The sequence below is a fragment of the Thermobia domestica genome, chromosome 9, assembly GCF_964235325.1.
Source record: "Thermobia domestica chromosome 9, izTheDome1.hap1.1, whole genome shotgun sequence".
NCBI lineage: Eukaryota > Metazoa > Arthropoda > Insecta > Zygentoma > Lepismatidae > Thermobia > Thermobia domestica.
Window position 1 is genome coordinate 93,434,175 of NC_137462.1, and position 27,140 is coordinate 93,461,314.

Consider the following 27,140-nt stretch of genomic DNA (forward strand, 5'->3'; position numbering starts at 1 on the left):
CCACTTCTAAACCGTGCAAACCACTTCTGACACGTTCGCTCAGCTAGAGCATGGTCACCATACACTTCCACCAAAATACGATGACTTTCAGTCGCACTTTTCTGCATGTTAAAGTAATGCAGCAGGACACCCCGCAAAAACACTTTATCAAGCACAAATTGCGCCATGTTCACTTAACTACAAACTGGTGTTGTTGACGCTTTAATCCACTGCCCTATACTACGAACGATACGCGATGACAGGGGTTTGCAACACATGTGTGGATACACGGAACTGTGGGACGCTCCGTTCGTTGCGCCATCTCTTGTCCACCCGCACGAATTAATTCCTAGACCAAATATATATAAACATCGAAATAAGCAAAGAAAAGCAAGAATACAATGGCGTGGCGTAGCACTTTGACGATTGTTACCGCTTATTGATATTACGAATTCTTTAATATTCTTCAAAGTCATCTATTTTCTTTCTGCAGTAACCTACGTCATGAATTTTCTTTTGTAATATATTGAACAATATTTCTTATCCTGATACTGTAACATATCATGGTTCTTCGATAGGAGACGATGCTATCGCAGAGGTTTGCAAGAGGAGAGGGGCAAGAAACAAGAAAGAGAATCATCGCGTTTATACAATGTATAATATAACTAAAACGGCGTAGGGTTTACTTTTGTGAACAGTAAGTGATTTTGTTTTCGGATGGACAGCAGTTAATTATTATCTACGAAAATAATATCAGTAGTGTTTAGGAGAGCGCAGTTTAGAATAATTCAACTCACCATTATGCTTTTATTCTTATTCAAATTCCAGTGTTAGTTGAAAAAATAGCAAGAGACTAGTCTAATTAAAAATAACAATTCAAGAATAAAAATCTGGGATTACTTTCACACTTTCGCAGGGAGACTGGGAGTTAAAAGTTGTACATTGAAAGATCATAAACAGATGTTACGTAATATATTATTTATTCTACCCATGAAGAATCACAAAACACTGACAGTACAACCCATCTTTTTTGTCTCAAATTTTATCTGAGCAAATTATAACAAGCTCTTCGCGAAAATTTCATTATTTCAATCCTCATACATTCACAAGCACCAATTCTTCTGTAAAGCATGGGAGAAATGCTAAAATATAAAATAAGTTTTTCTTTGTCAACACACCACTTAATTATGAAGATCGCTGTCAAATGTTGCTCAGGTTAAGTAAGCCATTTATAATTTAATTTAAATAAAAACTATCAACGAGTCTTAAAACAATAAACAAAATTAATGCCAGTCCCTTCTGGACCGCCTCTTCCAACATTCGAAGTCATATATGCACAACAAAGAATCGAACCACTCACTGCTGCTGTGCATTGTCCTGGGGTTGCTGAGGTTGTTGTCGCTGCGGCCTTTCTCCCCAATTAAAACCACCAGGGCGCTCTTCAGGCAAGGGCGCATAATTTGCATTTTCCGGATGAGGATCAAACAATGTTTTCCTATAATAAATATCAGACAATAGTAAGTACTGCAACACAAGCATCTACAATGACATCTCAACATATAGTCTTATCTTAAATTAACAAAACCTACGTATTATAATCAATATTTTCACATCACGGGTTTCAATACATATACATCAGAATTCGCTCTTACTTTATGCGCAGGCTGCTCATTGTTATTTTAGCATTAATCAAGTTTTTATCCGAGAAGATATTAGATGAATGGTTACAGTCCTCTTTTTGTATTTCTTTTACAGGTCTACTAAAGAAGTGTTGATACTTTTAAATATAAGCCCTGCCCTTCTACAACGTCAAATTTGCTACCCAAACAGCACCTGATAATACGGCATACTATTGATTTGGATGAATTAAACATGAATTGTAATCATCTGCATTGGTCAGTTTTGCTGGTTGGTTAAATTCATTACTTTCGTCGCAATGACAGATGAATGCTTTGGGATAGGGTGCTGCTATAGCATTCCTCTTAAAATACAGCTCTTTTTTTTTGGAAATGTCAATTTTATTGCGTTTTAATACACTGTTACTTCTTTTATCGGAAATGCTAAACTTTCATTCTTCATTGCTGCTCTATTTGACTGCAGGAGTATGCAATGTCAGAAAGGATACAAATGCACTCCTTTCAAAAAGGTGTAATTTTCGGCTGGCTTGGCTGATCAACTTATAACGAAGTTCCTACAGCTTCGTCAATTTTACTCTTAGCATTATTGCTAGAAGTTACCAAAAATGTTACCATAACCATAAACTGACCTCCCTTAATTAAAGAATAAACAAGGTTAATACCTAGGTACTTTAAAGATATCTTAACTATATTTCCCAGGGGGATATTTTCTCAAGACTACAAAGAAACTCTCATGTATAAACAAAGAAAATACTCTAAGAAGAGTGAGGCATGTCACATACTGTTATCCACTTTTGAGGGAACTTTCTTTTGTAACTTTTAATGGCTTTTTTTGCAAGAAATTAATTGTATGATTTTTTCTCTCTCAAAAACAGATCTTAAAGCAGAAAGTTGTTAAATTTTAAAAATTCAAAAACAGGTTTTCTGACGTGTAACGTAATCTATCTACTTCAGATTCTTATGAGGCTTTTCCCATAAAGGATATTTGACATGAATACACACGTTGAGAGTGCACTTTATTCTGGTACATCATAGATAATTTGAAGAAATCAGGGGGCACTGTGGCTGTGGTAGAGCGCTTACCTCTGGTGCGTGGAGTTTCAGAGGATTTCTTTGCTCCATTGCAGTTTCTTTCGATACTGTCAGCCAAACTTATGATTTAGTCAGTTATATGTTAAAACTTGTATATGTCCAGCAAGTGTAGTCAATAAAGAATTGTACGCTATGCTAATATAGGCCATTACACGAACAATACCAACACCGAAACAACGTTTGAAGATGACATTTAATTAATGTTGCATGTTGTGATGGTAGAGAATTATAATATATTAATGTATACTGCTGAAACAGGAAATGTTAATTATTGAAAAGAATTATTAAGATGAAGATACTGAATCTGATTACAAGTGCTGACTTGCTGGTGAATGCTTCATATTTTGAAGGTTGTAATTTCTGATTTGACTCGATCAGCTACTTTTACTTCTGCTGATGATATCCGAAGTCGAAATAATAAAACAACTTTAAAAAAAGTGTAATTTTGAGCTAATTTTGCTCAATTTTATTTATTAATTTGGTATTAAAAAGTACACTGTGGCTGACTTTTGGGTAGACCGCTTTTTCCTCCAAGTGTTCCATCAGCGTTTCCCTTCTTTCCTGCAAATTCTCGTGTCTCATGTTGCACTTCACTGCAAAGCAAGATTCATTTTGTTACACCATACTGTGATGTGAAATCTTTTAGAACTTGCTCCAAGATAGGGTTGAGACGAGTTGCTCAGTTATCCGATAAATATATCGGATGAAACATTGCTTTCGGACAACGATATTAACCATTATCCAAATTATATAAATATATATAAACGCAAAACACTTCCTAACATCAACCTACTGTAGCATACTGCAGAAAGAAAAACAGTTGACTTACAAAATCCTTGGAGTTACAAGTAGTCTGAATCCTCCTCTTTGGCTAGGAAATACGTCTTCCATGAAATAGTAGATATGACCCACAGCCATTCCCATCAAGTCTACCCAAATTGCATTTCCAAGCAGTACAGAGAAACCAAGAAGTACCCACGGTAAGTATGGAGCCTGTAAGAAAAAAAAAAGCTTAAGTTAGTTGGAATGTAACTGTTAATTGTAAATTTCTGTAATTTTGGATTCTTAATTCCTTAGATAATCACATTTTCGCGGCTAATTTTTCTACAGGTGATTTAGTTTCAGCCTGATGTTATTAATTTTAACTTAATGATTTAATACTCCATTTCTTGAAGTGATCGTTACAGTTGTAAACAATAAAATAATCTCGAAAATGAAGTCGGAGTAGATTTTTGAAGTTGATAGTATAATGTCGGTCAGTGCCTCTATTTTCAAATGAAAGAAATGCGAATGTTAATGTTGGACTTACCTCGGAATGTGTCATAATATTACATTACCGAATAGTTTCGATATGATCTAATTTCTTTAGCAATTACTCGAAACAACAACTATTAGTCTACATGACATTAAACGAAATTTGAGTGATATATAATCTGAATTCCTTTTTCAAGAAACGTTAACTGAGTATAAGGATGTTACACTGAATCTTCTGATGTTTCTTTGTGATAATTCCTCATTTCTTATTTTGCTTCATTCTAACAAGATGATAACCGACTAACGCATGTACCGATAAAATTTCAAGACATTAGAAGTTAGTGGCATGAGATATGAGATGAATTAACAGTTGCAATTACGATTTAACCGATAAAGATAATAGACATCCTACGGAAACTATGTATTTTAATATTACGGTCCATTCCGAAGTGAATCTAATATTGATGTTTAATTATTCGACAATTGGTTTCTAATTATCACCCAATCTTTTCCCCACAACAAAATTATTAAAACCACTGCGTTTTCGTTTCCAATTTAGTACAATATACAAACAATATTAACTAATAAATCAAAATTTAAGAAAAGGAACCTATTAAATACGTTGTGGTTTATTAGAAGCAATACAATCTAAGTGAACGCTAGCACTTTTCTCAGTTGGCGTGCCAAATGCTTCTCCCATATTATAGAGGGTGAGTCTTTCTTAACTCAAGATCGTAGAATATCTGGGGAAATAAGCATCTGACGAAAAGAAATGTCCGAAATAAAAAGTTAATGCTTTGGAGGCGGAAATTCATCTTGGATGAAATTAACCTCTCTCGCCCCTTCTTGGGGTGGGATGGAGGCAACTTTGGAAACTTAAATGGGGATTTTATTTTTTAATTGCAGATTCGGATTCTACAGGAAAGAGTAAGCAGATTTTATTCGAAACTTCTTTTTTCTATTCGTAATAGATGCGCTGTAATAAGTGAAAACTAGTTTTACTATTACTATGGTTTCTTGAATTGGGAGCACTAACTTTTCATTTCAAAATGAATCTGCATTAAACTTTTTTGTTGTTGTTGTTGTTGTTGTCTTAAACGACTTCTCGACTCGTGGAAGCTGGTGGGAGAAGATAGCTTTGCATTCTGCGTGAATTCAGATAATTCAAATGTGGCAGTGAAATCAGGTGCAGTCTGCGGTGGTAGTCATAGTTGGTAACCAAGTATTTTAACAGCAACATCGCTCTTCAGTCATGAACCTAAACACAAGACTAGTTCAAAACCAACAAATAAACGCAGTTTGAAAAATGAAACAACCAAATGAATGTAGTAAAAAAATATCCAATTGAATGAAATATCAATAATACGCAAAATGAGAAATAAAATACACTTTAAAGGAAATACAAAAATAAACGAATGAAGCGACTGACAAACAAACTTCATTAACAATTAGAATAACATCTTTCTCAAATAAAGAAACAAGTATCAAACATAAAAAATATCGGATAGCCTCTAAGGTACCACGGAGAGATGAAGCAGATAAAATGATGGGTATCCAAGTACGATCACCGCACGTTGGACCTAACTGCACTACCACATTTCAATTATTTGAATTCACACCGAATGCAGAGCAACGCTATTTATCACGAGTCGAGAAATCGTTTAAGACAAAAAGAAAGAAAAAAAAAAGATACTGTCTATTGCAGATTATTCTGAAATGAAACGTGCGGCTCCCAATTGAAGAAACCTTGGTGAAAGTAGTTTCCACTGATTACAACGTCATCTATCACAAATCGAAAAACATGTGTCTAACAACATTTATTTACTTTTTCCTGTAGAATCCGAATCTGCAATAAAAAATGGGGCCCCCACTCAAAGTTTCACAGTTGCTTCCACTCACTCCAGAGGGATTACGAGGGGAGATAACTTAATTACAGATGAATTTTCCCTTCAAAAATATTAACTTTTTATTTCGTCCGATGTTTATTTTCTCAGATATTCTGAAGTCTTACGTAAAAAGACTCAGCCTGTTCACTGAAGATTCGCCGCAACAGTACTCTTGACTTAAGTGTGATATATTTACTGTTAGTATACTGGAAGAATGAGAACAGCACATTCAACTTGAACTCGTATGAACAAATTATTTACACATTTAACAGGTTAATGATTGTAATTTGCAACTGAAATAAAGATAATTTAATATGAATTCAGGATGTAAAAGGCATTTTGCGCGAAGAGCCGCGCACTGAGGAAGGCACAAGCGTTAGAAATCTATTGGCTTCTAAGAAAGCACGGAACATGCAGTATGTTCGGTTTCTTAACCTGTTGTTAACAAATTTCAACATTCAAATTCTTTATGATTAGTCTATTATTGTTATTTGTCCAACTACAAACATCAAGAGTCTTTATTTAAAAACAGAAAGAAAAGAAAAAAAATGGATATTTTTTTTCTTGCATCAACAAAAACAGTTTCCTTAAACAAAAACTAGGGGATATAACTTTAAAAAATCAAGAAAATGAAGCAAGATAATTACAAGCGTTCACAAACATTTTTTTCTAAACATTTAAATAGTTATTTCAGAAAATCTTTATTCAATTCATCCTCTACGTATCTAACAAAAACTGTACATTTAAAATTATTAATTAATAAATACTTTCAACCATTACTTTATGCCTTAAACTTATGGCTCCTAATCTTTTTAACTGATTACACACAATTTACTGAACGCCCAGGATATCGCGACACACTTGTTTGATTTTTATTAATAATAATATAAATTATAATAGTAAAGTTTCTATGAAACAGTGACTACGTAGTACTGATGATCATTATTGCTCCTGCTGCAAGCATTCACTGGTAGTGTCCCCGGTTGATTTTAATTAATTATTAAATGCTTAGTGATTTTTAAATTCTAAAATTTCGCAACACGCTCCAGGAGACTGCGTGATATACTAGTTATGTCGCGACACACCGGTTGGAAACTACAGCTTTAAACTATAAGAGAGATTAACTGTAATCAATATCAATATATTTAGTTCCTTCAATAATGATTGACACTTCCCCCTATAACTGGTGCCAAGTAGCAGTTTGAAATGTTTGTTGATGTATGCATTAAGATAGACTATAGTAGTATCAAACCCCACTAAATGGTTCTGTTTCTGTTCGTAGGTAGCACATTGTAGCAGCAGTTGTTCCAACTTGTCAGGACGCTGGTGGACAGGGACACACATGGGCAACGGTGGACAGCGTGGTTTCTCTGGAGGGAAGGAGTGAATACTTCAAACATCCACAACAGATTATTAGCCGTATGTGGGGACACAGCACCAAGTCGCAGATCCGTGTTTCGTTGCGTATCCGAATTCAAAGAAGGCAAAGACAGTGCTGCAGAAAACAAAAGCACTGAGCGTCCTGCAACTGCACGCACACCAAGCAATGCCGCGCAAGTGAATGATTTGATAATGGAGCACAGGAGAATCACGTTTGATGAACTAGAGAAAGAAACAGGTCTATCACGGGGTTCCCTCTACACTATCATTCATGAAGATTTGAAGCTGCACAAGGTGTGTGCACAATGGGTGCCTCATGACCTCACCGTTGCACAGAAACAAAAGCGTGTGGAGATTTGCTAGCAGTTGATGCAACAGTACAGTGAAAATCCGACCGAGTTCTTTGAGCGTCTGGTCACCGTCGACGAAACTTGGTTCCTCTACGAGACTCCAGAAAAGGAACGCCAGTCCATGGAATGGAGGCATACTGGAAACCCTCGTCCCAAGAAGGCACGGATGGGACTATTCGTGCGGAAACAAATGGCGACAGTTTTCTGGGATCAGGAAGGGATACTGCTGGTGGAATGGCTCCCTCCCAATACGTCCATCGACAGTAAGAGCTACTGCAGTTCACTGCATAGACTCCGCCGACGCATCCAACAACGCCGACAAGGAAAATGGGGCCGTGGCGTTCCTCTCCAACACGACAATGTACGGCCACATGTCAGTCGCCAGACAATTACCACAGTGCATGAACTAGGGTTTGAGTGTACTGTCGCATCCTCCATATTCGCCGGATCTGGCTCCTAGCGACTATGCTTTATTCGACACAAATGAAAAAGGGCATGAGAAGTAAAAAGTTCAACACAAATGATGAACTCCACGCATTTGTCCGCCAGTGACAGAGATACCCCCAAAGAATGGTTTGCTACACAAATAAGGAAGCTTCCAGAACGGTGGCAAAGGTGCATAGACATTGCCGGGGAATACCTCTAAAATACACTGTAATCATTTGTTCAATACATGGTTCCTGTGAAAACAAATTAATTGTAGTGCCAATCATTTCTGAACGCCGAGCTCACGTAACAAATTAGAAATTTTACGATACTTTTTCCGATTCTTTTTCTTTTTAGTTTTCGTGTCATGTTTTACAGACAAGTCTGTAATTTACATTGCTTGTGGTTTCCACATATTTATCGTTAATACAATCTGTAGAAATGAAGACATGAGAACTTCATAGAAAAAAAAAAAAGTCAAGAAGAATCTCATCTTAAAATTTCAACTTATTAGTTGAGCCCTCATCCAAGTCAATCCTTCAATTATAGAAGTTGATACAATCCTCTTTAACATGCTCCATCACGGTTAGCGTTCTCACCTATGGCGCAAGACATCCGAGTGTGATTTTTAATGAGAATTCATGTGGTCTGGGTACCTCAGTAAGTTATAGCTCCCTTTTCACAAAGCACCGCTGCTTAAAAATGATATACGATTCCTTTAAACAAACAACTGCCCTAATGAAGCTCACTGAGAATAAACCTATTCGAAGTTAATTAATCAGTGCGATTTACACATACTCGTCCTTTTTATGGGGGTACGGTGGGGGTAGAGCGCTCACCTCTGATGTGAATGGTTTCTGGTTCGATCCCAGGCTATGTGAGTTTATGGTAGAAACATCGTGTTCACGTGGTTCTCCCGTTTTCTCGCACATTCTTATTCCACCAACTCTTTCATATAATTACCACTTCCGTTAATCATCCGTCTCCTTTAGCCTAAACGACATAAACGTGGAGCATTAAACTAGAAATTTCACTTCATTTCGTTCTTCTTATGCCGGTAATGGTGACGCCTTCCAGTAATCCATTTCTTTCGGAAGCGAGATAATCTGGTGTACAACCGTCTAGACTCTGAGGGTTGAACTAGTATGATGGTTTGTGTATCCGCCAATTGCAACGGATTAAAGCCTTGTTCGTCATTCGAGCCCACATTATTAATAGATCATATCCTTCATAACCTCGGTGTTGCTTAATTATGTAAAACTTTTGTTAATTTTTAATTGAAATTATTGCTTTTAAAAATTTACAACATAAACAATAAATTAATTTTTAAAAATATAAACACTTTCTTTAAAAAAAAACTGCCGGTATTATTAAATTTTACCTCTAATAAAACAAAAATAATTACTACATGTAATTCATAAATTTAATATTTCATAGCCTACCTGGAAGGGTAACAATCCGAAAAAATTCATCCTGACATAAGGATTTCTTCTTGACCACACGTAAACCAACATAATAGTAAATGCTTGCCCTAGAAATAACAGATTTACAAAGAACGCAAAAATCTGTTTATTATTAAGGAAAATACTTCGGTCGCTACGTCGGCATAAAAAACAAGAGAAATAAACTACTTCTTTGTGCCTTTGTAGTTCAATCGAACACTGCGAAATGCGATACAAATGCTAATCGGGATAATAAAGGTGAATATTTTGTCATCTAATACAACACGAAAATAACTTACTAAATGGAAACTAATTGAAAACTATACGTTCTACTATATATACACGTATTCAACTTGCTACTTCATCTAGCAGTTTGTTAGTAACTGTAAATGGTAATGAAAATGTCATAATGAAATTTGAGTATCAATCTCCTTAGTTCTGAAGAAAAATAAATAAATAAAATAAAATAAAACGGAAACTGATGTTTGTTACTGAGTCGACGATTGACGAGGTCGGACGGAAATAACGACACTAATGTATGATGATCCTCTCACTTAACTGTGTTAACTAGCAGGATATATATATAAATAAACTATTTACAGGAGTGAATGATATGTTTGGTGTGCAATATTAAAATGGCGCACTATTGTTCTTACCTTTTCTGAACCGTCTCACAGTGGGGCAAAAACTCGAAAGTGATTAAAATATTTTTTTTTTCCCTTACCACCTACGACCATCAAAATTCGAGCTTCAAAGGCTATGTTGATTGCAAAAAAGCATGGGAAGTCGTTGTAATGTAAAAAAATGGAGAAAAATTCTAACAAATTTAGTAAATTTGCGTGTAAAATATGTTATTTTCTTTAGTTGAGTAAGAGTCGAAATATTTTAGCTTGGTCAACGTTTAATATTAGACGTAAGAAGTTTTTAAACATTTAAAATCAGAAATAAGGAAAGTCAAAACTGAAAACTTGCCGAGATAACGAGATACAGGTTATCCATTCATTCTACGGATTGTTTTGCCCCCTTGTGTCTCGTTCATTCCAAGATTAAATTTTACCTTGAGGTATGTACGAGGGTCATTCGGAAAGTAAAGAACGTTTTTGTATATACACTTTAATAACTGATATACAAAGGCGAAATTTGTGTTACATACTATGTGATACTTAAGTTACTTTTCGACATAGTCGCCGTATAAATTTAAACACTTGTCATACCGTGGTACAAGTTTTTCTATGCCTTCGGCATACACAGTTGCCGCCAAACTGTTGAACCAATCACTAACAGCTTCCTTAAGTTCATCATCACTGCCGTAGTGGCTTCCACCCAAAAAGTCTTTCAACTTTGGGAATAGGTGGAAGTCACTGGGGGCTAAGTCGCCTATCCTCTTGAATTTTCCGCTCAATTCTTCCTTCGAGTTCGTCAGTCACAACAGAAGGCAGGCCCGAGCGTTCCTCATCGTGCACATTCGTCCGTCCGTCATTAAACATAATGCACCACTTACGAACTGATGCTTCATTCATTACATTTCCATACACCTCAGTGATTTGTCTATAAATTTCTATCGGACGCACTTTTCTTGCATTCAAAAATCTTATCACACTACGAACCTCACACTTGGCGGGATCAGTAATTGTATCGCACATTTTACAGTCGCACAGCGAAGCAATAACGGACCATAGCGGATCGCAGCTGGTGCCAGACTGAGGCTAAAGCATGCCCAGGTCAATAACCCAGCGGCAGCGGGGGTGGGGGAACACGCGCACGCGCTAGCGCAAAACGTTCTTTACTTTCCGAATGACCCTCGTATAAAGAGCTCCTACCGTGAATAGGTGCATGACCTTGCACACCTTTTACCCAGAGCCCGAAATATCCTACAAATATGAGCTCGCTTGTTCGCATTCTCGCTATATAAATGATAGCGGAAGTGGGGATGGATTCCTATGCATCGTTTTTCCTGAGGATAATAATGGATCAGTTGAAGATAAGGGCGATGAGGCCAAAGATTTGGTAGATGATACCGAAGTAAGTAGAGTTGTGCTTGATCCCATGGGAATTGATTAGTACTAAGTATTTTAGTAAATATGTTCATTTTTTTTTAATCATATACGTTTCCATCCTGTCACTATTTTAGTTTATATCTTACGAAATTGATGTCACAGGAAATAGTGAGAATTTAAAGTTCATAGTTATAGAACCTTTCTTATCAAATTTATATAAAAAATAAAATTTAAAACAAACAAACAAACAAAAACGCAAGTTGGAAATTCATTAGAATAAAGAGTTCACAGCGATTATATTTCTTCATTATGTCAACTCGTTTGCACAGTTACAAGAACATAATAAATTATTATTTAAAAGTGATTTTACTTCTTATTACTTAGAAATTGTAGCTTTAAAAACGAATGTATCACATATCAAAATCCAAATTAATTGCTACTTTATCAATCTAAATATACTAAAGATTAATGATATTTGATGATGCAAAGGATACTATCATGCAGACTCCACCGAAAAGAAACATCATTACAAAATCAGCTGTTCTTCCACGAAATGAACCTTCTTCCAACATCCTGCAATACCGGTACGTGAAAATCATATTGAAGAAAAAATTGAAACCTACTGTTCCGAAGAACAGAAATGCTGTCACAAGGCGCCATACCTGTAAAACAAAATAAAAAATAAGCAATTTATACTAAAGCCAGCACACGGAACATCTACAAAAGAGTTAAAAGAAATAAACAAATAATAAAGGTAATTCGAAGAAACTAACCAACTTCACGTCACAGAACACTATGGTAAATGAATAATCTTGATAACGCTACACTAGTCACTGTTCATTTTTGTTCTTTCCAAATGTCAGTACTATGTACTTTACATTAGTCAATGATGGTTCATTTACTATAGTGATCTGTGACGTGAAGTTATACAGTTGAATCGTATTACCTTTTTATCCTTTTACCTATTCCAAATGTTTTTATTATTTTTCCTTCTTTTCAGACTTGAATCTGATCATAAGGATCGTGATACCCGAAAACGTTCCTCCGTTTTCGTAATCATTTCGTTGAGTATTAATTTTCTTTTGGATACTATAGTGACTATTATCACTGCCCGCAATCTACACTGTGATATCTGTAATGAACTATTTAAATTTTAATGTATTGTGGTTATTATTTTTTATTGTTCTTGATTTCAAAATGGCAGTTTTAATTTACAAGTATTAGATGTCTTCTTTTCGGGAAAAGTTAATGGTTTCAGTTTTATGCCCTAATTTTGGAATGAGAACATTGTAATTACAAATCTTCTGCACTAAATTTATGAAAAAAAGAAAAATGTATTACTATTTAATTAGAACAGAACTACGCGAGATGAAAACGCGTACAAGCAACAGCAAAAGTGAGTATGAAAAAGTTGAACTTATGTTGAAACCTCATTCATATTTGTTTCTGTTATAAACAAAAAGGGAATGTAAATTTTTATATTTTTCTATTTGTCATAAAGGACCAAATATATATTTTAACGTTTGACAGTAAGCGTTATTCATAATTTCAACACGTTCTATCTCAAAGCTTAATTATGCTAAGTCATTTTTTAATCCCATCTGATATCGTGTACTTTCCTGAAGCTGCCAGCATTGGAACTATCTTCCTTTTCTTTGGAATCGATTCTCCCCTCTCAGTTCATTGATTTGATTGTTATTTCGTCTCGGTGCGAAGGAATGGATTCATGTTTCATCCATGGCTATGAGTAGAAGCAAAATCTTAGCTCTATTGTTGTGAAACATCGCCAAGCCAAACACTCGACTGAAACATTCTCACGTTTTTTTTTTTTATTATTATTATTATTATTATTATTATTAATGGGGCACCCATTTCTCCCACAGCTTTTTCATGTCCAAATATTCAGTAAATATGCGATGTACAGGACTTTTTGAAACGCCTACTACATCTGTTAGCTAGCACACTTTCAGTCGACGGTCATCCAATACCATTTTGTGGATTTACTTCACCATATTTGGCGTGGTCACTTCATTTAGTCAAGTACTGCAATGTTCGTCTTTGCAGCTCATACAGCCTCATTTAAACTCTGGCATTCAATATTTTACTGTTGTGAACGAAGGAGCAGATTTTCCCAGAGTAGAATCTAGCTCGACTTTGATTTTGGTTAAACTGAGACCTTTCAAATGAAAATATTGTATCACATAACGATAACTTTTTATTTTCTCAATGTTTACAAATTCAGTGAGAGCGTTTACTATTGACGGCTGCTGAACAAATACTAAACAACATAGTGTCTTCAAAATTAAGCTTTGTTAGGATTGGTACTTTCGACCATAATGTTTTCAAACAATAACCATCTATACGTCACGTCGGATACTTCTGGGACTACCCCACACAGTGACTCATTGCCCATGTAAGGAAATGAAAATGCACTGCTTTGTTTCCATTGAGCTAGTAAGCGTTCATCAAAGTGCTGAACCTTAGTCATGATAGGAGCTTTAAAGCAATTTGTTTGATCAGCTTTGAAGAGCCTCCCAGAGATTTTCAGCTTTTGTTGGCATGTGTTCACGGACTGTCATGTGAAGTTCATTCCACAGTAATTCGATGCGTAACAAATCACGAGACTGTGGCCGCCACTTCATTTTCATGATAATGTGAGCATCTTCTTTGTTTTGCAGATAATTACTCCATAACTGGGATGGGATCAATATCCTGTTGCCACATTCTTAATGGAATTGCATACCTCAATTTTTGTGTTAACGTTATTGTCTATTATTCCGTTGATTTGACTCGATTGCCTATAAAACATTCCCATATAGTAACAATTCCTTTTCCGTGTTTTACTGAAGGCATTACACAGTCGGGATGAAAGCGCTTTTGGGAGAGCGATGCATAAACATCTTACGTTGAAGATTCAAAAGTTTAAATGTTGATTCGACTATCCAGATAACTCATCCATTGTTCATCGATCCAGTGTTTATGTTCTTGCCCAAGAGCACTATTTTGCAATGATTCCTGCTCGAAGGAATGGTTTCTTTACTGCAACTTACCTCCAAGACCAAAAATATGCAGACTTCGGACCATCATCCTATCTGATACCAACTGCGAATGGCTCTTCTGTAGTTCTGTTGCTACTTCCGAAGCAGTTAAGCGTCTATTCCATTTGTTGTAGTCCTAATGAATTCACCTTAACGAGAAGTTATTTTTGAATAACCAGTTTGTCTCCATGCAATATTTACACGTTTGTGACACTTTTCAAGAGTACGACACATTGCATCGACTGATTCTGAAACTACTGAGCGATTTTCTGCAGAGGTAACAGCTGCAAGCGTACCCAGTGTGCAATCGAGGTTTGGATTAGTGAGCAGTCGTGAGGCTGTGTGCGTATCGTGTTTGAGTGTTGTTTAATTGAGCAAGCCCATTGTGTCCCTGAATATCAATATGACGCATACGTTCACCCATGCGGAATACGCAGACATGTTTGTGTACAGGTACTGTAATGGCAGTGCTCGCGCGGCTGTGACAGAATACCAGACGACGAACCCCTTGTGTGAGGGTATTTCCCAGGATTTTTCAAACATTACATGAATCCGCAGCACTACTTACTGTACACGTTAACATCAGAACGTGAGGTTGTCCAGTCAGTTGAGGAGAGAGAAGACATTCTTGTAATGGTACAACGGAGTCCCACCACGAGTACACGGTGCATTAGCCGTCTGCTCGATATTCCACAAACGCGACTGTGGCGTACGTTACATTCCGAAGGTATCTACCCATTCCATGTGCAGCCCGTGCAACATTTGCATCTAGGTGATACAGTAAGCAGACAACAATTTTGTGAATGGTTGACTGTACACAGAGTAGTCGTGTAATAATTTTACTTATAGATGAGGCTACATATACAGGCAGTGGTATCATGAACACCCGCATTTCTCATACATGGGCGATGGAGAACCCACATGACACTAGGGAAACAAGATACCAAGTTAGGTTCTCAGTAAACGTCTGATGTTGTATGATTAATAACCTGGTGATAGGATCTGTGTTCCTGCCAAATCGCATGACAGCCGAAGCATACGTACATTTTCCGATAGAAGGCATACCTACACTTTTGGAAGACGTGACATTAGAGCAATGACGGTAAATGTACCTCCAACATGATGGAGTACCGATTCACTGTACCAGACAAGTATCTCAGTATCTGAATAACACATTTCCTCAATGGTGGATTGGCCGTGGCGGGCCTCCCAGATCACCCGACCTAACCCCATTAGACTTCTGTTTATGGGGCTGGTTAAAGAGGGATGTGTACGCTACGAAGGTGGATACACACGAAGAACTTGTCACTAGCGTCACCGACGCTGTTGCCCGCCGATATGATGTTCGACGTGCAATACAACACATCCTCTAACACGTTGACAAGTGCATTAAGATGGTTGGGGGACTTATTGAACACCTCTTGCGGGATTGATCAGTCATTTGTTCCATCATTATTCTGTCCACCAGAACGCCTACACAGTATTTCGGTAAGTAATGTTCACATATGTCTTCATAATCATTCATGGATGTGTGTAGCCTTGAACCCTCTCCAGTTCCGTAACGATAAAAAATCGGACACATGTTCATAGGGCTTTTTCGGTTTATTTTCACATGTAGAATCACTTCACAATTATGTGACATTCTTCCTGAATCACCCTGTATATAATGCATAATTTATCCCTTTCAGTCACCTTGTCCTATAAATAGGACAGTGAATTTAAACCTTTTATTTTCTAAATTATACTATCATTGATCCCGTCGTATCTTTAAAGGTCTCTCTTTTAAGTTCCGACAACAATTATACAAAATTATAATAGTTGTAATGGATATTTTGAAGGCGGGTTTCATTAAACAATGAAATCGAAGAAGTGCTCCGCTGAAATCAGGTCGAAAGCCTTAAAACAAAAGAAAATTCGAGAATTTTATTTTTTTCCTAATAAATTACATACAAAATACATCAATCAATTAGTTTTGAGAAATTTATAAGGTTTCATTCAACGTTTTATATATATATATATATATATATATATATATAATTGTGCTAGATATAGCACAATGTGACTTTTATTTGCCTATTTTGCTTTTAGGTTATATTTTTTGGATTTATTTGTTAGGAATCCGAAAACGATTTACACGTGAACAAAGCATTATGTACGCAGTTTGCTAAGTTCCATGCTATACGTTTGACGAGTTTTATCTTTGCTCGTTCAAAAATGGACGAAGAATACTTCAGGTGTTGTGGAAAAGGTGAACCAGGAGTTAAAGCAAAGAGAAAGAAATTCAGTTCTGATGAAATTCTGTTATTGATCAAAAGTGGCGATATCAGATTTAGAAGGTTTGTCTGACGAAGAAGGTGACGAGCTCTAGGATTTTAGAGCTTATTCTCCAGCGGAAGTCTGAATCACTACTGGACGTCGAAGAATTGGAATCAAATCCTGTACCAGATAACGATCCGAGTTTTGATTCACAATCAAATAATTATCCTGCTTATTTGAACGTTAATAGTAAGCAATCAGTTAGCGAGCGTGTTAACCAATAATGTCCATATGTGCCTAACTGAAAAAGAATTACGGAAGTAGTATTTTTGTGACAAGGGACTGACCGAGGAAAATTATATTACTTGGATACAAGGATCCAGCTTTGAGACATCGCCTATGGAATGTTTTGTGAATACCGTTGAGTTACGAAATCCAACTCAAGGTATTTTACTTCCGATCTTCTTGATATGGTATTTGCAACAAACTTGTATGCAGTTCAAAAAATGTTGCAAATTCCCGTTCCACGAATATTGATGACATTGAAACCTTTATTGGAATACATCTTATCATGGGAAACTTAGGTCATCCGCTGGTACAGTGTACTGGGAGCCAGGGTTTCGGAATGGATTTGTAGTAGATAACTTCTTTGGAATTAGAAATGAAAACACATACAGAAGATGGGACAAGGAAACAGAGCAATATTGTAAGTTCCTAGACCAAAAGCGATAAAACACTATAAAATGAGCATGGGAGAAGTGGATAAATTTAATTTTCTAATTGCATTATACCGTTCCTTCATTTGGTCTAGAAAATGGACATTACGTTTCTTTACGCATGCGGCGATATGGTCATTACTAATTCTTGGCTCGAATACCGAAGAAAAGGCGTACAATTAAAAATTCCCGAAAAGAAGATGATAGATCTCATTCATTTTCGCTAGTGTGTTGGAGAAGCTTTCATGCTACCTGGGAAAAAGGGTTGTAGGAAGAGGGGTAGGCCCTCGCACGGTCATATCAAATGTTTGAGGAAAGAGAGTATCCGGTATTCGTCCAATAGGAGACGTTCGTTTTGATGGTTTCAACATTTGCCAGAGTACATTGAGCACAAAACTCAATCAAGATATAAAAGGGAGAGTTGCAAAGGTAAAACATATATTGTATGTTCCAAGTGCAAATTAGCGCTATGCATAGCAAAAGGCAAAAACTATTTCAGTTCTTTCCTCAGAATAAAGAATGAGAGTTTTCATATGATATGAAGATTTCTGATTTAGTTATATGTGTACTTATAAATTTGTAACACATTACGCAATAAAATACATAATATAAGGTATATATAAAATTCATCTTCAGTCAATACCATTCTGTACTATTAGATGTACCTATTACTACTGGTCATAATGTCCTATATATAGGAGTGTTCGAGGTAATGGTAGTCACAATCTCGCAACCTATAAGTGAAATTTAAAACTTTCGTGTATTTTACGTTTAATAAGTTCAAATAACGTTAAAAAATAATCACACACACACACACACACATATATATATATATATAGATAGATAGATAGATAGATAGATAGATAGATACCATGTAACAAAAATTCGTGACTGAAAGGGTTATTCTGATTCTGAAATCCCTTCGTAACAATTGAACTAATACATAGAATTCGGTGAACTTTTGTAACATGCAAATATCAACAAGGGAATGATGCAATACTACCCATGCATTATGTCAGCTTATTACATACTTCAAATCTACATGTTAAACAAGGACTTACAATACCATGTTTATTATTCAGTGTACACACTAAATATGCTGCAACATATTACAAACATCACAAACATCCGTAAATATCTAAATTTTGGAGGCATCTACAACAGTAATAATCAAGTTAAGAGGGTATCTCAATGCACATCGGAAATAACTTAGTGTCGAACACAGCGTCCTAGCTTGCAACACTGAGTAATCAATAGTTTTGACATGTAAGATCTGAAATATGTAACAATCTGACGTAGTGACACTAAAAATACAGCTTTATGCTGGGTTGGCAATATTGTCAAGTCTGGTGATATTGAAGAAAATATCAATGTCCCTATGTCGATATTTGCAGAATGTATTAAATTTTGTCGAATAGTTTCAAGTTACAAGGGCTTTTCACGGTAAATGGTTACTCTATATAAAGATTCAAAAGCATTAATTTCAACACCCGACAACTTACCATGAAATAATAATAAATTTTATATACTCTTTTACTCGCAAGCGTTATCACTTTTACAACTTAACGTCTATACAATAGAGGACAATCATACAAAAATGAGAATGGAATGATTCATAAATTGAGATAAAGAAAACTTTGAAGAAATATACAGATTTCACAAGTAAATCACAACTAAAGAAGCTTATATATAAGTCTGCTATGATACCTTTCGTTTGTGTTCCGTAGTACAAGGTGTACCACATAAAACCGGTACGCCTCACGCCTGAAGAATTACAGCATGTTGCTAGTGACATCATCAAACGAGATCAGCGATGTCTTGATGCCCATAGCCATCATTTCCAAAATCTCTTATAAACAGGTAACTCTTTTAACGTTATTGTTATCTAATCATTATTACTGCTAAGGTGTTACTTGAATCTCGTGCGTGAGGTGTGCCGGTTTTATGTGGGATACCCTGCATAACCTCGTTATAAATATGAAAGTTTACCATACACATATTCAATTAACTCCTCAGGTCGGCCCACCGTACCCGTATACTTAGGATAAAACCGTCCAGCGAAATGTACACCTGTACGGGTTTTTTAGGAGTCAGAAAAACTACACTCTGGTGAAATTTAATTAAGTCGACTCTAGAGGTTATGATCTTAAATTGTTCTCCTAAACCTTCTCCAGCGAAAGATTAGAGCCCAGACTAACAAAAGCACGTGGCGCCGACCGAATTTCTTATCACTGGCCTCTCTACTATATTGCCTCGATGAGTTCGCCATGTGTTTCGTATTAAGTCCGCTAAAATCGTTCGAATAAAATATGTGACTGCCAGAAGTAATAAGCTCTTTCTAATGTTTAATGTAATGTTACCAAAAGTAATGTTACCATTATTTGATAAAACACACAACAATTGAACAGAAATACTTAAATATACTTCAAATACTTTTTATTTAATGATAGATGCTATAGGATGCACCTTAATTAAAATGATAAAATTTACCTTTACACCCGTGGTCCTTTTGTTTTAATTTATGTTGATACTTTGACTCGTGCTAGTGTCATGTTCGCAACCACTTGTTATTTTTTATAGCAGGAGCTTTTAGGCCCTATAATATTACTGTTGTCCGCTTATGTAAGTCTAGTAAAGAAAATTAACCTCTAATTCCCGGACATCATTATATATATCTTTAATCTTATTTACGTTAACACTTTATTTGCAGTTATTATCGTGTAACAGTGGGCCGATAGTAATCGCAAAGAAGTGCTGGAGCGCATAAAGTTAAAGAAATACAGTGAAGTCTAAAGAATCAGAGATTCATTTTCTTCACAAGACTTGCATAAGCAGGCAACGATGGTATTATATAAGCTCCAGCCTACAAAAAGTAACAAACTGCTGCGAACGTGGTTCCAGCGCGAGTTGAAATATCAACATAAACTAAAAGAGAATGATCACGGGTGCAAAGGTAAGTTTTGTCACTTTATTAAAATATTCTGTTTAAAGGACATGCGCAGAAAGACTGCATAAAAGTCAGAAGCCAATGTTGTATATTTCAAGCTATAGTTGAATCAAATCTGGGTTGGAAAGTATAATATGATTTGAAACACGGTTATTACGATATGGCTGTTCGAAATATCATACCAATATCCCCATATACAAACGCAAACTGAAGAAAGAAAGAAAACTTCACACTGGAATGCTTCAACAGAAGATTTTTTTTTTATTTGATTTTAGTTTAGCGTCCCGTTCAGCAGCGAGGCTATATGAGACGTGGACCTACTGATTAACGTGGAATCCGAACCACATGAGCTCCCGCCGGGAATCGAACCCGGGTCTCCCACGCCAAAGGCGCGTACGCTAACCGCTTAGCCACGAAGGAGCTCGCTTCAACAGAAGAGTTTGTATTTGAACATTAGTAACTGTGGAATTAGGGATGTCACTAGTATATGTTATAGATCAGTGATCGCAAGCTACTAGCAGCTCTTGGGGACATTTTTAGTAGATCGCCTTAACGCTCCGGTTAGCTAACCTGATTCCTTTACTGAGCTGAACCATCTGAATGTAAGATTTTTTTTTTTTTTTTAATAAGTTAATAGTTCTTTTGGTTCATAGCTCAAAGTAGGATTTAAAAACTTCTCACAATAGTGTCACGTTATGCACCCCCAGGAACTCTATAAGAGAATTTTATTTTAAACATATTAAGTGAAAGGAATTTCTTCAAGAATTTCATACCTAGGGTACGATGTGATCAACAAAAAAACTCTGAAACTTCTTAATTTGCGGAACTACCGTTATGTTAAGTTGGCAACCTTGACAAGAGTATTCAAGTCAAGGCGGAGTCTCCACTTCGTGTCGTTTAACATAAGAAGGGAAAACTTTTAACAAGCGACGTGAAAAACAATCTAATTTTAAGTGTATTCATTACTTTCCCTTGGCAGTATAGCGAACTGGTAATTTCAAATATTGTGACATTAACACACATTTACATGATTTCCTCTGTGGTTATTTTCAATGCGTGTTTTCCTCCCTATGAAATTGTTTCTTCGACGACTACGTTTGTTTACTTCGTCTCTAACCTTTCGCTGGACGCTATATAAAGCAATATAAATACCTCTAGGAGTAGTAGAGCAAGGGCATTTAAATTACGGACTGAGGATTTAACACATAACTGTACTTTAAATTCTCAGAGTTAAAAAAATACACATTTTCTACGTACCTGGCCTTGTTTTATAATAAGAATTGGATTGAAGTACAGTTGAAATGGGGATACCAAATCAAGTTGCTGTAAAGAGATGAAGAAAGGAAGTTTATGGAATGTTAAAATAAATAGTTCTTTGAAAAAAAAAATCATTAAAGTCAGCAATAGATGTATGTGATTCGAGATGTAACGTGCAAGCCAAAATCATTTTGTCCTTATTTGGATGAATGATACATTCCCTTTCGTTCGAAATTCATCATAACAATTTATGTTTGAAATTTGATTAAATTTGTAAAATTTACAGAACAAATTTGTAATATTTTAATAGGGTAGTGCATAAACAATATAAACATCTGTTCTTACCTGTGAGATGTGGATCTACGTATAAATACATTAATGAAACTCGGACCTGTTATGCATGGATTCGCCCCATAAGGTAGCTAGCAGGGTTGGCAAAAACCATGGTTTTTATTGAAAAAAAAATAAAAATAAAAAAAAATAACGGGTTTTTTGGTTTAAATAATTTGCTCTATGTATTTATATCACATATCGATAGAAATAAGTTTGTTTCGTCTTGGTGTTATTATGCAACAACCGGTTTATGCTGAAAGAGGCCACATACGCTTAAAGCGGAATCCAAACCGCTTCTCAGCTTACACCCGAGAGAAACTGTCCTCCATTTGAACTCGAAACCGGGACTAATTGGTCACAAATGCGATACGTCTGCCGACTCACGAAGGACTCCTCATAAAAATACGTTGTACTCATCTTTACATACTTGTTAATATAATTGTCAAGAGTCATTTAAGAAGGACAAAACGATAAAACAGCTGCACAAGTGAAACTATTATACTGAATTATATATGGACAATTTCAAAATACTGCAGAGTACAGAAGAACTAATTTAGTCCAAGTAAGTTCACTACGACTTTTATTAGTCAAAGTTAAAGAAATACAACGACTTAATTTGCATATCACTAAGAAAAGTAAATAAAGATACGAATTATTTGAGTCCACTTTGGCTCTGACCCATTTATACATAAATAGATACCAAAGATACTTCTGATTTCAATAAATGTCTCTCGTGGGGTTTGTATGATCCCTTCCCAAAAAAAAGTACTGCATTTCGATGTTTTTTTATCAATAGTAAACATTATTAAAACGAAACAATATTTAGAATTTTTCTTTGATTGCAATTGCATAACAATAATAATAAACTATAATAAATCACAAAAGAAACATTCATAAACTTATAAAAAACGAAAGTTGTTTTTGTGGTATAATCTCTTTGAGTAATGAGTGGGGAATGTAGACCTGAATACAATACGAATAACATACGGGAGTGAAACGTGATAACCCACAAATATGTATTCGTATTCATCACGATTTTACGAACACATACACTTTCACGAACATTTTTCGTTTTTTGGTTTTTTTTTTTTTTTTTGTTTGTTTTTTAACCAGCTAACCCTGGTAGGCATAGTATATGAAGTGAAGTATCTGAAGTCAATGTGCTAACTCATGACGCTCAACTATAAAAATGTCCGAGAGTTGAGATCCACATAAGTGTAAAATTTACGTTATTGTGTTACGCTACTTTGAAACACATGTATGCAAACAATGAAAATATATCGGAATATTATGTGTCTTTAGTACAGGGATGCAAATAAGCAACAAAATTTTACCAGCCCAAGAAAAAAGCTACTAGACCACATTCTAGTCTTTACTGTTTGAAATAACAATAGTGATATTGAAAACTCACCCGCACCGGGCGAGTAGCTACTTGCACCCTGTTTTATAGTTCTCGCGCCGAGTCGTGAAGCTTGGGCTCTAATCCAATCATTGCTTGAGCTCTGATAAATCGGAAAACTTCGGTACAATTCGTGGAGCTGCTTCCCGAGCGTACACTTGGGGAAACGTCAAACAGCTGAAATTCGCCAACAATGTTGCCAAATTCTGAAGACAGTGTAAAAGAGTATTTAAAAAAAACATTTAAAAATTACCAATAATAGCACTGCACAACAATAACCACAATAACAATTATTCTAAAACGGTAACAAAAACACTAATAGTAACAATGAGAATATAATGCAACAAAAAGCAATTAACAAAACGGAACTTGGCCCCAATCCGACAACACTGTACTCTCAGGAGATGTTTTCCGTGTAGCGCGAGAGACGACACTGATAAAATGTGATGGGTGGGGGTTGACGACCGGAACACACCCTCGCGTTCTATTGGGTGGTGAAATCGGTAGATCTAGGTCAAGCATCACGACTCGGCGCGAATACTATAGGGTGACTGGTAATTTGATGCATTCCTTGCAAGGGAATATACTACAAGTACTTTGGAACGTTTTCACCTATATGAACCGGGAGCCGCAAATCAACAGTTTCTGAGTAATTTATACACGTGCGATTTCTTTGAAATTAGCCGGCTAACGAGATGTGCGCGAGAAAGTTTTATCTTGGCCCAGTTCCAAAGATCATAGATCAATGGAATTTTACATGTGTAATCCTGTATACCTACATAGGTTATGTGGTAATGTAAACGCGTAACTCTGCGCCGTTGCTGTGTTATAAGTCCGAACCTAAAGGAAGATGTAGTTGTCCAAAATCCATTACTGCACCTCAGAAAGCAGCGTGGCAATATCGCAGAAGTACTTGGCTCTAGGAAATAACGACATGGTTGGGGGGAGGAAGAATGAGTATAGTGTGTGGTCAAGAGAAAACACGAACTATGACGGATTCCATAGCCAGGGTCGTGCAACTGTCTGGCAAACATTTGAGCAATGAATGGGTGGGTTGATTTGTAGGAGGCGGACGCCTTTCATCAGGATGCCACGATGTGGGATTTCACAGAATCCCGCAACACACCCCAGTGAAGCAGAGTATATTCTGGTAAGTGTGGAACTCTTTGCCTAGAAAGAAAGAAGTAATACCTTATGCTGATCCTAAGTAAACGTGATCCTTACTTGGCCGCTCAGAGTTGAACACGGAATTCCACGTTTTCAGTTATTGGAGAGATGTTTTAGATTGCTATTTCTTCTTTCGTTCTCTCTTTCTTTATGTATTCATGCAAGGAAATGACTCAAGGAAAGGTTCGGACCTCCAACTCCGGATCACATCGGTCTTTAACGTGTATCTAGGCTTTGGGAAGGAATTGGCCCTGGCCTTTTAGAAGGTACCATCCTGGTCTTCGCCTGGTGGGAGTGAAGAAAATCAAGGAAAACCTACTCAAACCAATAACAGCGTGCCGACGTACCGCCATTAAAGGAAGTCCGTGATCAACTCTGAGCGACAAAAATTGTGATCACGTTTATTTGGGATCAACATGGGGTTTTACTACTCGCTTTCCAGACAAAGGGTTCCACAATTACCAGGATATACTATATTTCACTGCTGAGTGCGTTGCACAATCCTGTGCAATCCAAGAACGTAGCGTGCTGACTAAAGGTATCCGCCTCCTGGAAAACAAAGCTTCTATTCACTATATGAATGCTGGCTAGACTGATGCACGACCCCTGGTATGAAATCCGTAATAGTTCGTGTTTTCTCTTGACCGCACATCATCCTCATGCAACATCTTCCCAACCATACAGTCATTTCCTAGGGGCAAGTACTTCTGCGATGTTGCCACGTTGCATTGTAAGGGTAGTAATGGATTTTGGATAACTACATCTTCCTTTAGGTTCGGACCTATAACACAGCAACGGCGCAGAGTTACGCGTTTACATTACCATATAACTCTGGGGGTTTCTGTGGGGCTCTAACCCGCTTTCAGTCACTAACGCTCGCTCGGCAATACTATGTGCATCAGGAACTGTAACGATATCTAGTGGGAAAATATAAAAACTACATTCGTATGAATTAGGAACAGCAAGGAACAAGTGGCAACTTGTGAATAATATTAACAGTGACAAGATATCATCGCCTTGCCCAAACTAAAGAGTTACCGAGTAATGCAAGTCCACATCTCAAAAATTATTTATTGACACAAGAAGTCAATTTACTGGAAAAGAAGCATAGGCCCCACATGCAATGAATTTATGCATAGAACCATATAATATAAATCTGTACCTATGAAAAAACATATGAAAACCTTTTTAACGTTTTAATGAAACTACAGATGCACAAATATGACTGCAATCTAAAGAAGTCATTTTTCAAGACAATACACCTATACTGGATCCAAGCAAAATATTTTCTTCTTAAAATGTTCTAACACAATTTACAAAACAAAAATTAATTTATGTCAAAATCTGATGTGTGATATTATGTCTCGGCTTGAGTATAGCCCGCTCCCAAGTGATTTTTAACGAATCATAATGTTTCTAACGATTCATAGTAGTTCATAATGAATCGGAATCGCATGTTATAAAGATTTAATATGTAAATCTTATAAGTAGTAGTAGTAGCAGTAGTAGTAGTAGTAGTAGTTAGCAGCAATAGTATTACTAGGAACGGGTTAGAAGCCCCGCAGGGGTTGGTTGGGTTCTGTTCTCGACATTTGTAGTAGTAGTACCGGTATTAGTAGTAGTAGTGGTGGTGGTGGTGACTTTTCCAGTTCCGGTGCCAAAGAACTGGGGGGAGCGGGCTATACACAAGCCCAAGTCTCTAACAAAAATAGCTGAGAATGAGGGTTGCATCAGCCATCGTACTATCTGGCCAGTTACGAAAAGACACATCATCCTTTGTATACATGGTCATCATATAACGATCATAGTCATTACAACATAAGAGATAGAATTTCGTAGCTATAAAAGAATACAACAGTTAAATTATTGAATATAATTATTGGATAATTATAAGAATATAGTAAACAAAAAATTAATCTCAGAAACATGAAATTTCTTAAGTTATCAAGTACAATAACAGTATATCCATTTACCACAGCCAATGTTGTTATAACGCATGCAGTAGTGTACGCTCTTGTCACCACTGGCATTTGCATATATTCTTGTTGGAATGTTTGGTATGCCATTATGCTCTCCTATAATATTCAACATATGATACGAAATGTCATTTCTTCAGCAACATAAAATCCGCCAACGTCACTCAACACAATACTTCAACTCCGAGTTGAAACCTTATCAACTCCTCTCAGAAAACATTTTCACATAAAGAAACAACATATTAACACTTGTATACTTGTCCAGCTAGATAGTACTTGAAATGTAATGATCATTCATGTTATGGACGACTATACATCACATATGTGTCCGTATCACGATAAATTTCTGCTACCGCCTATCAACTTACGCCATGTTACACACAATGTTGCCAGTTAGATATCCAAAATTTCAATAAACTTCTCTATGAAACATATCGGGCCTTATATAGAGTCATTTTGAAGATTGATTAGAGCCATTCTAAAGAGTCGACTGACATATCTTTCCTGCAGTAGTCAAACATTTAGTAGGATACTAATCATATATCGAAACGACTCTGCATAAAGCGGATTGTGTTATACTGTATACAGTAGAGAGTCTGTGAAGGAAT

At 36.3% G+C, this 27,140-nt stretch overlaps 1 protein-coding gene across 1 annotated transcript; it reads right to left on the reverse strand.

Annotated features, from left to right (window-relative positions):
* Positions 1-942: 942 nt before the first annotated feature.
* Der-2 (Derlin 2) lies at positions 943-26,926 on the reverse strand. Its single transcript, XM_081771563.1, has 6 exons — positions 26,530-26,926; positions 21,658-21,723; positions 11,938-12,105; positions 9,447-9,569; positions 3,538-3,701; positions 943-1,474 (listed from the first exon to the last, which is right to left on the reverse strand). Exons 1-6 carry the CDS (start codon positions 26,620-26,622, stop codon positions 1,336-1,338), a joined length of 753 nt encoding a protein of 250 aa, XP_081627689.1. The 5' UTR covers positions 26,623-26,926; the 3' UTR covers positions 943-1,335.
* Between the last annotated feature and the right edge of the window lie 214 nt (positions 26,927-27,140).